Source organism: Lactuca saligna, chromosome 1 (assembly GCF_052625555.1).
Source record: "Lactuca saligna cultivar CGN05327 chromosome 1, ASM5262555v1, whole genome shotgun sequence".
Taxonomy (NCBI): domain Eukaryota; kingdom Viridiplantae; phylum Streptophyta; class Magnoliopsida; order Asterales; family Asteraceae; genus Lactuca; species Lactuca saligna.
This window is the reverse complement of record NC_136417.1, coordinates 71,378,521-71,392,458: the sequence shown is the minus strand read 5'-3', so window position 1 is coordinate 71,392,458 and position 13,938 is coordinate 71,378,521. Positions and strand designations below refer to the sequence as shown.

The 13,938-nt window shown below is 33.5% G+C and overlaps 1 protein-coding gene across 4 annotated transcripts; it reads left to right on the top strand.

The window, feature by feature from the left end:
• The first annotated feature begins 3,568 nt into the window (after window positions 1–3,568).
• Window positions 3,569–6,687, top strand: LOC145039608 (ankyrin repeat protein SKIP35-like). Of its 4 annotated transcripts, none has more exons than XM_078987658.1 (5): window positions 3,569–3,775; window positions 3,889–3,966; window positions 4,168–5,006; window positions 5,104–5,536; window positions 5,649–6,687. In XM_078987658.1, the coding sequence occupies exons 3-5, from the start codon at window positions 4,411–4,413 to the stop codon at window positions 6,441–6,443; spliced, it is 1,824 nt and encodes a 607-aa protein (XP_078843784.1). In that variant the 5' UTR covers window positions 3,569–3,775; window positions 3,889–3,966; window positions 4,168–4,410; the 3' UTR covers window positions 6,444–6,687. The 4 variants fall into 4 exon arrangements, with proteins under 4 accessions (XP_078843784.1, XP_078843778.1, XP_078843774.1 ...); XM_078987652.1 differs by having other exon boundaries at window positions 3,889–3,976; XM_078987648.1 differs by having other exon boundaries at window positions 3,889–4,092.
• Window positions 6,688–13,938: the final 7,251 nt, after the last annotated feature.

Sequence of the window (13,938 nt, the reverse complement as noted above, 5' to 3'; positions counted from 1 at the left end):
TTCATTATCATTATTATGAACCTATAAACAAGATTTATCAATGATTCCAAGTCATTAGACTGATTTATCTACTTATGGGGATGATGTCTAGGTTGTGATTTAGTGAGGTGGTTAAAGTAGGATTTCCAAACATTATACTTCGTATACCAAATGGACCCTACCTCTGATATAATCCTACCTGGTTGTTCCTTACTTAATATATCATGAAAGCAGACATTGATTTAATGATGAATCTAGACTAGTAATTAGTCACAATAAATATTAGACTAAGACTTAGCGATAATAATGCTAGATTACATCAAAGGAAAAGATAATTGCTAGAAGCGAAGCGCTGCTCGAATTTCGAGTCGTCACTTTAACAAGTGAGTGCATAGTTACTTTCATCTTACACATAGATATGAAGCATTTAATATAAATTACATGATATGTGTGCATATTATATGTGTTCTTGATATCTATGATGGATGAACCGAATATACATGTTTTATTTGATATAAACTATATATGTATTTTATACCTGTAAAAATATTACGTAAAGATGGATAGAGGAATGATGATGGATGAAAGCTGATATAGTTAAACATTGGTAGCTATGGACTTAATGCCCTATAGTTAAACATTAGCAGTTGAAACACAACTTATAGATGTTTTTGAACTACGATGTACTCTAAACATCCTGGCAACTGCGCCAAAAGGATAATATCGGTAGCTGCGCCTAATAAAGAACATCATAATCCTGGCAGCTGCGCCTAAAGGATAATATCGACAGTTGTGCCTAATAGAGTACGTCATAATCCTGGCAGCTACGCCTAAAGGATAATATCTGCAGCTATGCCTAATAGAGAACATCATAATCCTGGAAGCTGTGCCTAAAGGATAATATCGGTAGATGCACCTAATAGAAAACATCATAACCTTGGCAGCTGCACCTAAATGATAATATTGGCAGCTGTGTCTAATAGATAACATTGGCAGCTGTGCCATTGGCAACGATGGACTTTGTGCCTATTCCTTAGGAGAATCCTTAGGAATGAATGAGTGAATGATAAATGATTCTTAGGGTAGATCCTTAAGAATAAAGAACATAATGGAGATGAGTAATTGTGCTAATTGTTTGATAATGAAACATAATAACTTTATTATTGTGGGTTGAAAACCCTATGTACTCACTAGGTTTCCCAACTTAATACACTCTCTTTATTTGTATCACAGGTGTCGATGTGAAGCCACATTACACCGAGAGATTAAAAGAGACGTAGATCATTAGTGTAAATGAATGTAAGGTCTGTTTATGCTTATGTTTCAGTATTGATGGTGACATCCCAATGTTTTAAAATGAATAAAATACATTTTTTCGAAAATGCTTTGATAATGTATTTATCATGTTTTTTTGGGAACAAATTCCACAATATTTTTCTTTAAAATGATACTCTGGTTTTCAAATAAAGCATAAATAAATTGGTCTTTTCTGGCCGTGAAATTGGGGATGTCACATGGCTGGACTTCCAGGGGAGACGGTAGTGGATGAAGGAAAGAAAACAGAAGAAGGTCGTGGGTTAAGAGATGTGGATCGACGGTCGTGGTTTCAGGGCACTTTGGCAGTGGATTCAAGGCGGTGGCGGTGGCTTCAACGACAGTGGTTGCATCGACGTAAAGACTCGAGATTCATAAACTGAATAGACATGGTTGCCTGACGTTCCATTGGCATCAATGTGACCGAAGGAGGAGAGTGACAATAGGCCAATGATGACTTGGGGAAGGATAAACATGGTGAATGATGAAGAGGAAGGGAAAGAAGGTCATGGCGGCGACATCAGGGAAGAAAGAAATTGAGAAACTGACGTATGAATGGGGTTTTTGGTTTCAATTTTCTTTTAATTTGGGATGAGTTTTAATTAATATATGGATTTAAAATTTTTATTTATAGACTACACACGAAAATTAACTCAAATTATAAAGACTATTCTTATAACTTAAATAACTTCTAGAAAAGTAGACATGTGTCACTTCCTAATTTGTTCCTACACATTTAACCTAAAATTTATTTTCTATTGATTTTGATTATATATATATATATATATATATATATATATATATATATATATATATATATATATATATATATATATATATATATAATCGTCGTCGTCTTAAGTCACGTCTTATAAACTACATGACTCGAAAAAACTTATGTTTGATATTGCCGCTAAATGATCACGTCTAATGTTATTTACAACATTAGATATGATCAAATCAAGTGATATGTGAATCAAATGGAGTCATTATCTCTAATCGTTGTCCAAAATCTTTAAGCATATAATAAAGGCTTGGTCGATCCAGTACTGGTTAAATTCAATTTAAACGGTATATTAATCAAATTGTTAAAACAATAATTTAAAATCATTAAAAGATGTTTAAAATAGTAAGATTATAAAAAATATGATATTTTAATGTTTATAAATAGTAACATGATATTTATATACTTGATGCACTTAGAAATAACATCGATGTATTATTTTGAATCAAACCCTTTATCCATTCTTTTTTACTCCTTCCGTAAACATGTATTAATAAGATTCTATATACCGATTTTAAAGCATGAAATACGACATAAAAGTTTTTATTCATGTTCTTGTGTCGATACATTTAGAAATTTAATTATTTATGAAAATATCAAAGCTATTATTGATTAGATAAATTTTTATATGTTAAATTATTATTTAAATAAATAACATGTAATATGGTCGTTTCTGATGTCAATGTCATCTTCAATTATTTAAAACCCAAAGTAATAAATAATACAATTAAAACTTTTATTTTATTAGATTTATACTTATTAATATCACTTTAATATTAAATTATTTAACATGACTTCATTTCATGTTCATGTACATGTAAACTACAAAAAAAAACTACAAAATTTCATTAATACGCAACTAAAGTCAAACCTAATCACTATCGTTTTCCTTTTATAAATATATGAAATATATGGTTGATTAAAATGATCATCAAATAAAATAAATGTCACATAAATAGTAAAATTCATATCAAACATGAGAAAACAAATAACGTAAACAACAAGAAAATCGTTTAAAAGAAGCAAAAAGAACAAAAGGATTTATATCCCCCGTAAACTATTTATAGGACCACATTATTAAAAAAATTTAGTTTTAGGGTACACACAGCCATACAGGTTTTAAGATTTTAGTTTTAGTTTTTTTTTTAATAAAAAAAATTGAAAATTGTCTTGTATATCTTTTTTCTTTAAATTATGTTCTGTTTAATTTTTTTTTAAAAATATCATAATTTTATATATTTAAAAAACTTTTAACTAATTTTATTAAACATTAATATATAAATAAAAATTACAACTTTTATCTAAAAATCTGTAACTGCCAACTAATTTTATCAAAAACTTTTTTAAGTTTTATTCAATCAAAATGAATGATCTTCCAATATAAACGAATGGACCAAACAAACCCTGTGGTTTAAATTTTTTCAAACCAGACAACAAATTTACAGACTTCTCAAATTCACCACATATATTCTTTCAAGAAACCAAAAAAACCTAAAAAGATGTATTAACGTAGAGAGAGAAAGAAAGAGAGAGGGGGGAGAGAGAGAGAAGAGAGAGAGAGAGAGAGAGCAGTGGGGAAAGGTAAAGGTGAGGCGAGAAACTCATTTGCAGAAATACCATCCAGCCAAGGTGACTCTCTCTCACACACACGCACTCTCCTTCGATCCTAATCAATCAATCGGTCGATCGATCGATCAGGTTTGTTGTTAATTGTTATCGCTAATCTAATCATCTATGCCCATTTGTTTTTTTCATCCATCTTCTCAACTTCCCTTTTGAGAACTTTTGGTTTTTGGTGTCTATTCTTTCAGATAACGGAACCCAGATTCTTGTGGTAGTTCGGGGTGTTCTTGGATTCCATGTTTACGGACGATGATTGTCGGTAATTGGTAAGATAAGGTTGGGACTTGACCGGGTTTTCTGGATTTTATGATGTTTTGGATTTCTTTGCTTGTACCCTTGAAGCCCCTTGTGTGATAAGTTCTAAATTTAGGGAAATTGTTTCTGCGTATGGGGTACAACTTACAACCATCTCTTTTTTCTACAAATTTGACGATGCGTTTAACCTAGATCGTTCCGTGAACAAACAGGAATCTCGAACCGATTTGGGTTTCGTTTTCGCTGAGCGTAAGATCGATTTCCGGATCTCTTTAGTTGTTGCCAGCTGTTTATTGAGATAAGCTCGAGGGAAATAAATCAAAATCAAATCTGTTACATCTGCGATTGTTTATCGGAGAGAAAAACAATAAACGTTTGGGATGCATCCTGCTGCTGCTTCAAGGGATTGATTTTATCATCTTCAAGCTGTTAATCGATCAAGAGCTTTTAGAAAAATGGATAAAAAGAAAGTTGTGGCAGCCGTGGGAGATGAGAACGCCTTATTTTTGTTAGGAAATCATACAAACCATGAATCTGATGAGATGGAAACCGATGAAACTAGAATAGAGACTCAAAATAACGATACTGTAACCTGCATATCAGACGACAGGGATGATGAAAACGTGGTGTTCTCAAGAGAATCATCACCTCTCGTAAGTAAATCCACCTTGCTCTCAACAGATTCTGAAGCTATAAAATTTGAAAAATGTTCACAAGAGAAGAAACTTAGTAGACAAGATAGGATTGAATTGGGGCGATTGTTTCAAGGTGCAGTGAGTTCCCATGATTGGGAACTTGCAGAAAGTTTGATCTCTTTAGCAGATCCACAAACACTTAACGATGCTTTATGCATTTCACTGGATTCAATCTGGTTTTTGAGCACCCATCATGAACTCGATGGAATCACTGCTTTAATCAAAACCATAATCTCCAATGGTGCTTCTGATTTCACAAGAGCAGCATTAAGAACTTCCTTCTTAGCTTCATGTGTTTCCGCCTGTCAAAGCCGCACTATGAGCCTTGCAGATACCGTATCCGTAATGGCAAAACGGTAATTTTCTTTTCCCCTTCCCCTTCACCTTTTCTGTTATTTAATCGATAACACCATGATTTTTTTTTTTTTTTTTTTTTTTTTTTTTTTTTTTTAGGTTACATGAACGATTACAGGAGTGTAATGGGGATGAAGTGTTAAAAGCCGAAGCTGGTGCTAAAGTCCAGAAGTTCACGGAATGGGCTTTGAAATGTATAGGATTCCATTCCCGTTGTCAAGGGAATAAAGACCGAGTGAATCAGAATTCCGCTGCTCAGGTTCAATTACAGTTGTCAGCTTTCAAGACTTTCTTGGATCTTGCTGGGAATCATTTAACAGGGAAGGATTTCACAGAAGCTTTCGATGCAGCTTGTTTTCCTCTTACTTTATTTTCTAGTTCTTTTGATCCTGGGTGGGCATCAGGTATGTCTGCAACTGCAATTCAAGGGTTGTTGGCCATGTTAGTAGAAGGTGGCGCCGATAATGTCAATCAATGCTTTCTAGAAGCTTCAAGATTCGGAAGCACCGAGCTTGTTCGCATCTTATTGCAAGTACGTTTTTTTTTTTTTTAATTTTTTTTTGATGGAACAACGATTCCATTCCGTTCTTCTCTGATTCCATTCCACCCTTCTCTGATTCCATTCCGATGACTTTCTATTCCAGATTGCTCAAAGAAACAGCTTGGATGTAGACGTTGATTTAGCCCTAGGATTCGCCTCCCACTACTCAAAAATCTCCACCATGGAATGTCTAGTTGAAGAAGGAAACGCGATGGCTTTCCTGGGCCCACTAATGAGAGCTGCCGAACGTGGTTGCATGCAGGTGGTCCAGTGGTTCGTGAAACGAGGCTGCCGGGACATGGAACTGTGTCTAGCCCTAACCGCCGCCACCTCCTCCAGCCAAGTCGAAATCGCCGCCTATCTCCTCCCTCACGTCCCCCAACACGTCCTGGCGGCACTCAGCATCGAAATCCTCAAAGCCGCCGGAGAACGCTCCGGCGGCTCCCTCGAAGGTGTCGCCTTCCTCCTCCAATCCAATTTCCTCGGTGACCCTGCCGCCACGTACGCGGTGGCGGATTCGATTTTGCGGTCGGATGACGACTCGGTGGCACCGGAGCTCCGGGAGTTTTTACAGGAGGAGTGGTCGGAGGCGGCGTTTTTCGCCGGAGTGAGCTCCGGCGAGGTTCATTACTTTAATTTTGTTAGTATTTCAAAGTGGGGTGAGTCTCCGATTAGTTTGATGGATTTACCGGGGCCTTTGAGGGTGGCGATTGCGTATTTACCGCTGTATAGAGAGTGTGTGAAGGCGGGCGGTTGTTTGTTGTCGCAGCAGCTGAGGGGGCGGTTGGTGGAGGCGGTGAAGCGGTTGAGTGGGGTGGTGATGGAGGAGGCGGGACAGGGGCGGGAGCTGTTAGGGATCTTGGAGCAACACCTTCCTCCATTTTTGTTGAAGGGATGATAATGATGATGATGATGATGATGATGATGGTGGTGGTGGTGGTGGTGGTAATGATATGATATGATGAAATGTGTTGTGTTTTAAGAAGTGATGAAGGAATTTTGGATCTTTGTGGATCCTGTTGAATGAATGAATGAATGAATGAATCTTGTGTCAAATGATCTTTGTAGAAGTGATATGACAATAGAGATTTGTGAAAGCTTAAGTGGCATTATTCCAATCTTTAAGAATTTCACTTTGGTAATGTGGTGTTTGGAATTTGCATGAGTTTTTTTCGTAGTTTTAAAAGATTTAAATATGGATTGAATGAAATTGTGTAGGAGGGTTCTAAAGTTTGTTTATTAAAAGTAGAATGGTAACTTAATGCTTAATGGGCCTTCAAGGCTCAAGCATAACCACGTGTTCCAATATTTACCCCAGGTAAGAGGCATGAGTCGATTGCATTTTTTACAACCAATCAATAGCAACTGTAAAAAGAAAAGGGGACCCCATAGTGGTTAATGATAGTTCCAGAATAAATCTATGGACGCAAGTACATTGTATTTTCTAAACACATGTCCTTTCAAATGTTGTATTTCCATTATGCTATATAGCCCTATCAAAAATACCCGTTATCCGGATTATCCACCTGATTTTTTCGGGTATCGGGTTAATTTTTTCGGTTAAGTGAGTAACCTGAATTTTTTTCGGGTCGGGTAAAGGTTAAGTTGTTTGGGTTTCGGGTATACCTGATTACCCGAAATATATATAAGAAATAATGTCCCTTTATGAGTTTATCTAACCCTCCCAATTCCCAAATCCCAATTTCCCTCATTGAGGCTTGTTCTATTTTCCCCACATCAAAAAACCCTCGTACCTCGTCCGCTCTTCGTTGGTATTCGTCACCAATGGATGACTATATTGAAGTAGAAAATGAGACGATTGAAATTGACAACCCAACCAATGATCAAGTTTCACAAGAAAAAGAGAAAATAAATAAATAAATAAAGAATTCAACCCAAAATCGAAAGTTTGGAAAGAATACTTGACATCTCAAATATTATTGAGTAAATAATCTCAATGTTCAAATTTTAGCACGACATACTTATTTAATTACATTTATTTTTAGGTGTCATTAAAAAATTAAAAAAAACATTTAAAAATCGGGTAATACCCGAATTACCCTTACCCGAATTTAATTTGGGTAGGGTAACGAGTATTTTTTTTATATGAAAAACTCGAATTACCCGAAAATTTTACCCGATCAACACCCCACTATATTAATGTGATTGTAGCAATGAAGTTATGGGTTTAGCCTGATTTTGTAATTTATGTATTTTTTTTGTGCAATAGGTCATCTAATTTTTACTTTACATGTCAATTAAGCTATTGTAGTTAGTTTTTAACTATTCACATGTTAACTAGTTATCTAAATTACATGAATGGTCCCTATGATTTAAATTTTTTTCGTAGTTGGTCCCTTACCACCTATGGTTTAAATAACATAACTAAAACGGCCACATTTATGAAACTCTAGGGATTAAAGTGTAAATTTCTTATATTTTCTCCATTAAACCGCTTTCTGAATTGCTAGAATCAAAATCTATTTTGATCGCCTTCTGAACCAAAGTGTAAATTTCTTATTGTTCAAAATTTAGACAATATTTGTGAAATTTCTTTAACATCATCAATCAAAACATTACACCCGATAATGGCAGTCTAGGGAACAACATTTCTCTCATGCATATTATCGAACACTTTGCTGGCAACATTGGTGTACCTAAAATTAATGTAGTGGTTAATCAAGGAAGCATCGTAGGAGTACCCATCGTTAATGGAATGTTGGTGGAAAGAAAGGCCATGTGAGAAGAGGTTTAGAGAATCATACCATGAATAGATAGCTAGAGATGTTAAGCACGAATCTCGAAGCTGCCAACATTTTGACCAACAAATCAATAATACCGGTTCTTGTGAAAATGCTCCGCCAATCAAAGGCCTCTACTTTGGGTGTTCAACTTTCTTCAGTTCTTGGCTTTCCTAATACGTCATTCTACTATTACAGATGATGAATTGTCGAATTCAGGAATATTGGGTGCTTTGAATGAAGGTTTGGTAGATAGACAAGAAAAGGTAGAAAATTCTCGATGGCTGCTTTAGGTGAAGCTCAGATGTTATCAATAACCTCTTGTCCTCTTCTGCTACATATTCCAAGCTTTTGGAAAACAAGTGGTCATCTGTCTCACCATCAGACAATCTTTAGTGCGATTAGTCTATTTTACCCCTCCCACTAAAAACTCACCTTCAAAGAAATTGTCGGAGCCATCTTAAAAGGAGCCACATTCAAAGAAATCGTTGGTCCTTGGCGACAATTTCTTCCCAAACATTGGTTGTCATCTTCTCCTACCGGTGGGGGACAAGAATTTAGTCTCGAATCTTAGGGCAAATTTTGTTGAACTGATAATTAGTGTGATTGTGGATAGGTTGGTGGTGATGGAGAAGGGGGCTTAATTGTAATGTTACAATTTGATCCCCAAAGTTTTAGAAATATGGTAGTTTTAGTCGTTTGATTTTAACCATAGCTAGTAAGGGACGAATTACGAAAAATATTTAAACCATAGGAGCCATTCGTGTAACTAAAAATACTGGTTAACGGAAAAATGATTAAAAACTAACAATAATGATTTAATTGACATGTATAGGAAAAGTTAGACGACTTACTACGTAAAAAAATACATTAATTGTCAAATCGGACCAAACTCATAACTTTATTGCGCTACAATGACATTATCCCTAAATACTATTTGTTGATATCTATATGTACTTAATTGTTCATACAAATTGATTGTCGAAATATAATCAACATCTTTAAATTGCATGTATTTTAAAGACTAGTTGAGTTTGAAGCATAATTTACGTATATGTTGCATGTTGACTCAAGGGGAAGGGGGAGAGTTCATAGTTTGGTCCAAACACTTAGTTGAAAAGTTTAAATCTAAAAAATCCAATTTGGAGTGATTGGTATTATTATTATAGAAAGCATTCATTGATTTCACTTGGCCACTTGGGCCCTTGTGTGTTTTGTATGAGTTTGTGGTTCACATCTCACTTAGGGCATAACATGTATCGTTGACATTTGTTTGAACCCTAATTGGATCTAGGCCTTGTATTTAGTTGAATTTTTCTTTTTGTCTAATCTAGTTGATATATGTGCTGTTTATCCTTATCTAGTCATCAGTCTCGTGTATTGTCTATTTTTGTTGATACGTGAATCTTGTGTATATATTTTGATCTACGATGCATGAGCAACAACTTATGTTAGTATAAATCAAACTGAAAGTGTAACATATCGGTTCAATATTTTCTTTCATTGACCTGTGATATGTGGTTTGTATTAATCAATTAAGGATCTGAAAAAGAATGTCTGCGATTGAGATTAATTAGGATTAATCGTGGGACCAAGGTTTTTGGAAGCAGTAATTTAAGATATTCAATATATTTTGTAAGCTACATGAGAATTAGATTCCTAGAGAAACCCACAGAAATTGTGCTCGCATATGTGATGCCCAATAGTTTTTCTTTTATGATTTTCAGTTGAAGGTACCTTGAGTTCATCACATGCACATGTTCCTTTTACTCGCATGTTCGAGTACTTTGGTTAGCGGGTCTTCAACATGGATATCTTATAATTAGTTTTTAATAGTTAAAGATTGTCAATGTAGTGTGACATTCTTAATTTCGTGCCTACCAAAGTTCGTTTACTCATATGTTTTTAATAGTTAGAGATTTGTGAAAGCTTAAGTGGTATTATTCCAATCTTTAAGAATTTCACTTTGGTAATGTGGTGTTTGGAATTTGCATGAGCTTTTTCGTAGGTTTAAAAGATTAAAGTATAACCAATAATCAAATATATGGATTAAATGAAATGTGTGCAGGAGGGTTCTAAAGTTTGTTTATTAAATGCACAAGGATAAATTACACCACTCGTCCTTAAGTGTTAAAACGTATGTTTAATCACTATTTTCAAAAATTAATCCAGACTGCCTTTTGTTAGATTAAAACTTACATTCTTCATCCCTCTGGACATAAAAAAAAACCTTTTGCCCCTATTTATTTCTTTTTTGATTTATTTTCTATTTATTTGTAATATATTATTTATTTATTTACAAAAGCCTTTTAAAAAAGAAATGGGCCCTAAACATGCTTTCATAACGCGTCCCCCTTCTTCTTCTTCGATGCATCTCCTGTCCACCATCACCACCCTCAACGACGACTCCAATACTTTGTTCACGAGCTAACCCAAGCAAAACCATCACCGATCACATCATAGAAAACCCTCTTATCTCTATGATTTTCGCCTCATAGTTCTTAGCAATCAAGGTGTTGTAGATCCAGTAGGCGACAAGCTGCAGATCCAGAAGGAGACGACATCGTTGGTCTGATGGAGATGGTGACGGTGGTTTGAGAGGGATGACGATCTCCACTCCATCATTGTGCTATCTCTCCGTCTCTCTTTCCATCTCTTTCGGTATCGCATCTGCGCGTACGCACACACACACACGTGTGCAAAGCCGAGCCATGATTTAAGAATAAGGGGGCTGACAATTTTCTGTCCCAATAATATATTAAAATATAATGTTATACCCAAATAAATTAATAATCTAAAATTTTAAAAGAAAAAAATTACAAATAATTAAAAATTTGTCTCGGATAACCTCAAAGAGTTTTCAACTACCTATGATGATTGATTTATATTCATCCATTAACCTATACGTATTAAAATAATTAGTTAGAACTTAGATACATATGGTTCATTTTAGAAAATTAGAATATATATAAACTTCCAGGATTAATTAGCTTAGCTAAGAATCGGTTATATTATCAATCACAAATTATTAGAAAAATAAAATGTAATAAAAATGATAAGTTACCTTTTAAATTAGTAGCAAAAGCAAGAAATTAACCTTCAAAGTGAGTAGCAAAAGGCAAGAAATTGATCAAATTTTAGCAAAAGGGAAGAAATTGATCAAATTTTAACTCTTAGTTTATTTGAAAAGGGTAATGTCCTGTGTGTCAGGTTTAATAATTAGGGTCTAGATATTTGGATATTTTTTATATTCTTAAAGGATGTTTTAATAATTACTTTAATTTTTTTCTTAAAATAAATTAATTATTTTAAAATAATTATCTTTTTATTAATTACCATTATATATTATATCCTTCATGATTATTTTATAATTTACTTTAAATAAAACTAATCATTACATAATAAAAGGGTTCAATATAAAGATTTGTTTATAGAAAAAAAATACATTTTTTTATAAAAAAGTTTTAAAATAAAAATATATTTATTTTTTTTCAAATCTATAAAATAAAATATTTTAAATAAAAAAATTTAATTATTTTTTCTGTTTTTATGTGCCATTTATTATAATCGTTTTTATATGAAAGTATAATAATAAGTGACTTCAAATACGATACAATAATAATAAAATAAAGTTCCAATATAATACATAACAAAATAATTCAAATATATTTTCGTCCAAAAAAATAATTCAGATATATTCATACATAAAATTCTAGTGGAACAATTGGATTTTTTAGTGTGTGTATTTATTATTTGATTTTTTCCTCATTACCTTTCTTTTCCTTATCTCTTTATTTTCACGAAAACTTCTAGCGGTGGGAAGAATGTGATTTTTTTTGGTGTGTATGTAGATTTTCATTTCAAATTGGTGCATACTTGTGTACATACATGAAACAATGGTCGCAGTAGATATATATATCACCACTACATTTTCTATTAAAAATACTTAGTTTTCATTTAAATATTTAATATCATTTTATTTTTATTTATTGGTTTATAAAAATATTAAAATATAGAAAATATTAAAATATATAGAAAACGTTGACACATTGTATTATTATTTGATTATAAAAGAATAAAATATATAATAAATAAAAAGTTGATAGTAATTAAATGATAGGTACGAGTTTCCAAAAAAATAGCTTTTAGTAGGGGTGAGCAAACCCAAACCAAGAAACCAAAAAACCGACAAAACTGAAACCGAAAAAACCGAAACCGAAGCAAAACCGACGATTAGGGTTTTTACCCAGAAACCGACCCATCCACCCCGAGAAACCGAACCATACTTAAAACCGACAAACTGCCCCAAGAAACCGACCCATCCAACCCGAGAAACCATCCTATAGTTGATTGTTTTTCGGTTGTAATAGACTGTTTCAGGCTTCGGTTGTAACTTGTAATAGACTATTTGTTGTAAGATTCATGCTTTTTGAAGTATTTAACTTAAATTTGGTGTTTTTTGAAGTATTTAACTTGTTACTTCATTTATGGAAAATGAGTTAAAATCCAAAACCTATGGGTTTAAACCAAGAACCCGTGAATGTATGAGTTGAACCTAAGAAACCGAAAAACCGCCCAAACCGACCTCAGAACCCAAGAAACCGAACCGACCAAAAACAAATCGTATTAGGTCTTGAAAACCAGAAGTCGGCCATTTATGTGTTGGGTTGGGTTTAGGTCCAAAATCGACCCAAACCGACCCATGCACAACCGTAGCTTTTAGTAATCATATAAGCTATTGATATTATAAATGCATATAAATTTATACCTAAAAAATCATTAATAAGGGGGTCCCCTAAGAAAATCTGGGATCCAATTAGTAGGACCCTAATAATTAATATTGAATTCCAAACATAATGTATTCGATTATGCCAAGTAAATTAAAGTGGGATATTACTTGGGCTTTTAACCTAGGTGGTTCTAGTTTAATAGGCTAACAACTATAAAAGAATTAAAGGGGGCTAATCCACATACACTTTATATGTATATATATATATATATATATATATATATATATATATATATATATATATATATAATGCTATTTTTTAAATTAAATAATGGGCCTTGACTATGTATATCAAAGAAATATTTGTATTAGAGGGGGCTAGACATATATGGCAGCCCGTCTATTCTCTCCGCCACTTGAATAAGAATTGTTGATGTTGTGATATATTGAGTATTCATCTGGATGTTTGGGGTCCTTATAAAGTTCTTGTTGTTGATGATTTTATTAGAGCTACTTAGGTTTATCTTTTGAAGTCTAAAAGTGATGTTTTATTTTGTTTTCAGGAGTTTCATGCTTTAATTGAAAATCAATTTAGTGTTAAGATTAAAACAATCAGGTCTGATAATGGGTCTGAGTTTGTGAATTTTAATATAAAAACTTTTCTTGAAAGAAAGGGTATTGTACATCAAACTTCATGTGTTCATACTCCACAACAGAATGGTGTTATGGAGAGAAAACATATGCATCTTCTAAATGTTTCTAGGTCTCTTTTATTTCAGTCTAGTTTACCTAGAAAGTTTTGGGGATATGCTGTTCTTACAGCTGTATTGTAATAAATAGAACTCCATCTTCTATTTTAAATGGTAAAACTCCCTTTGAACTTGTTTATAATTATGTCCTTGTTTTTTTTATAAAATTAGAGC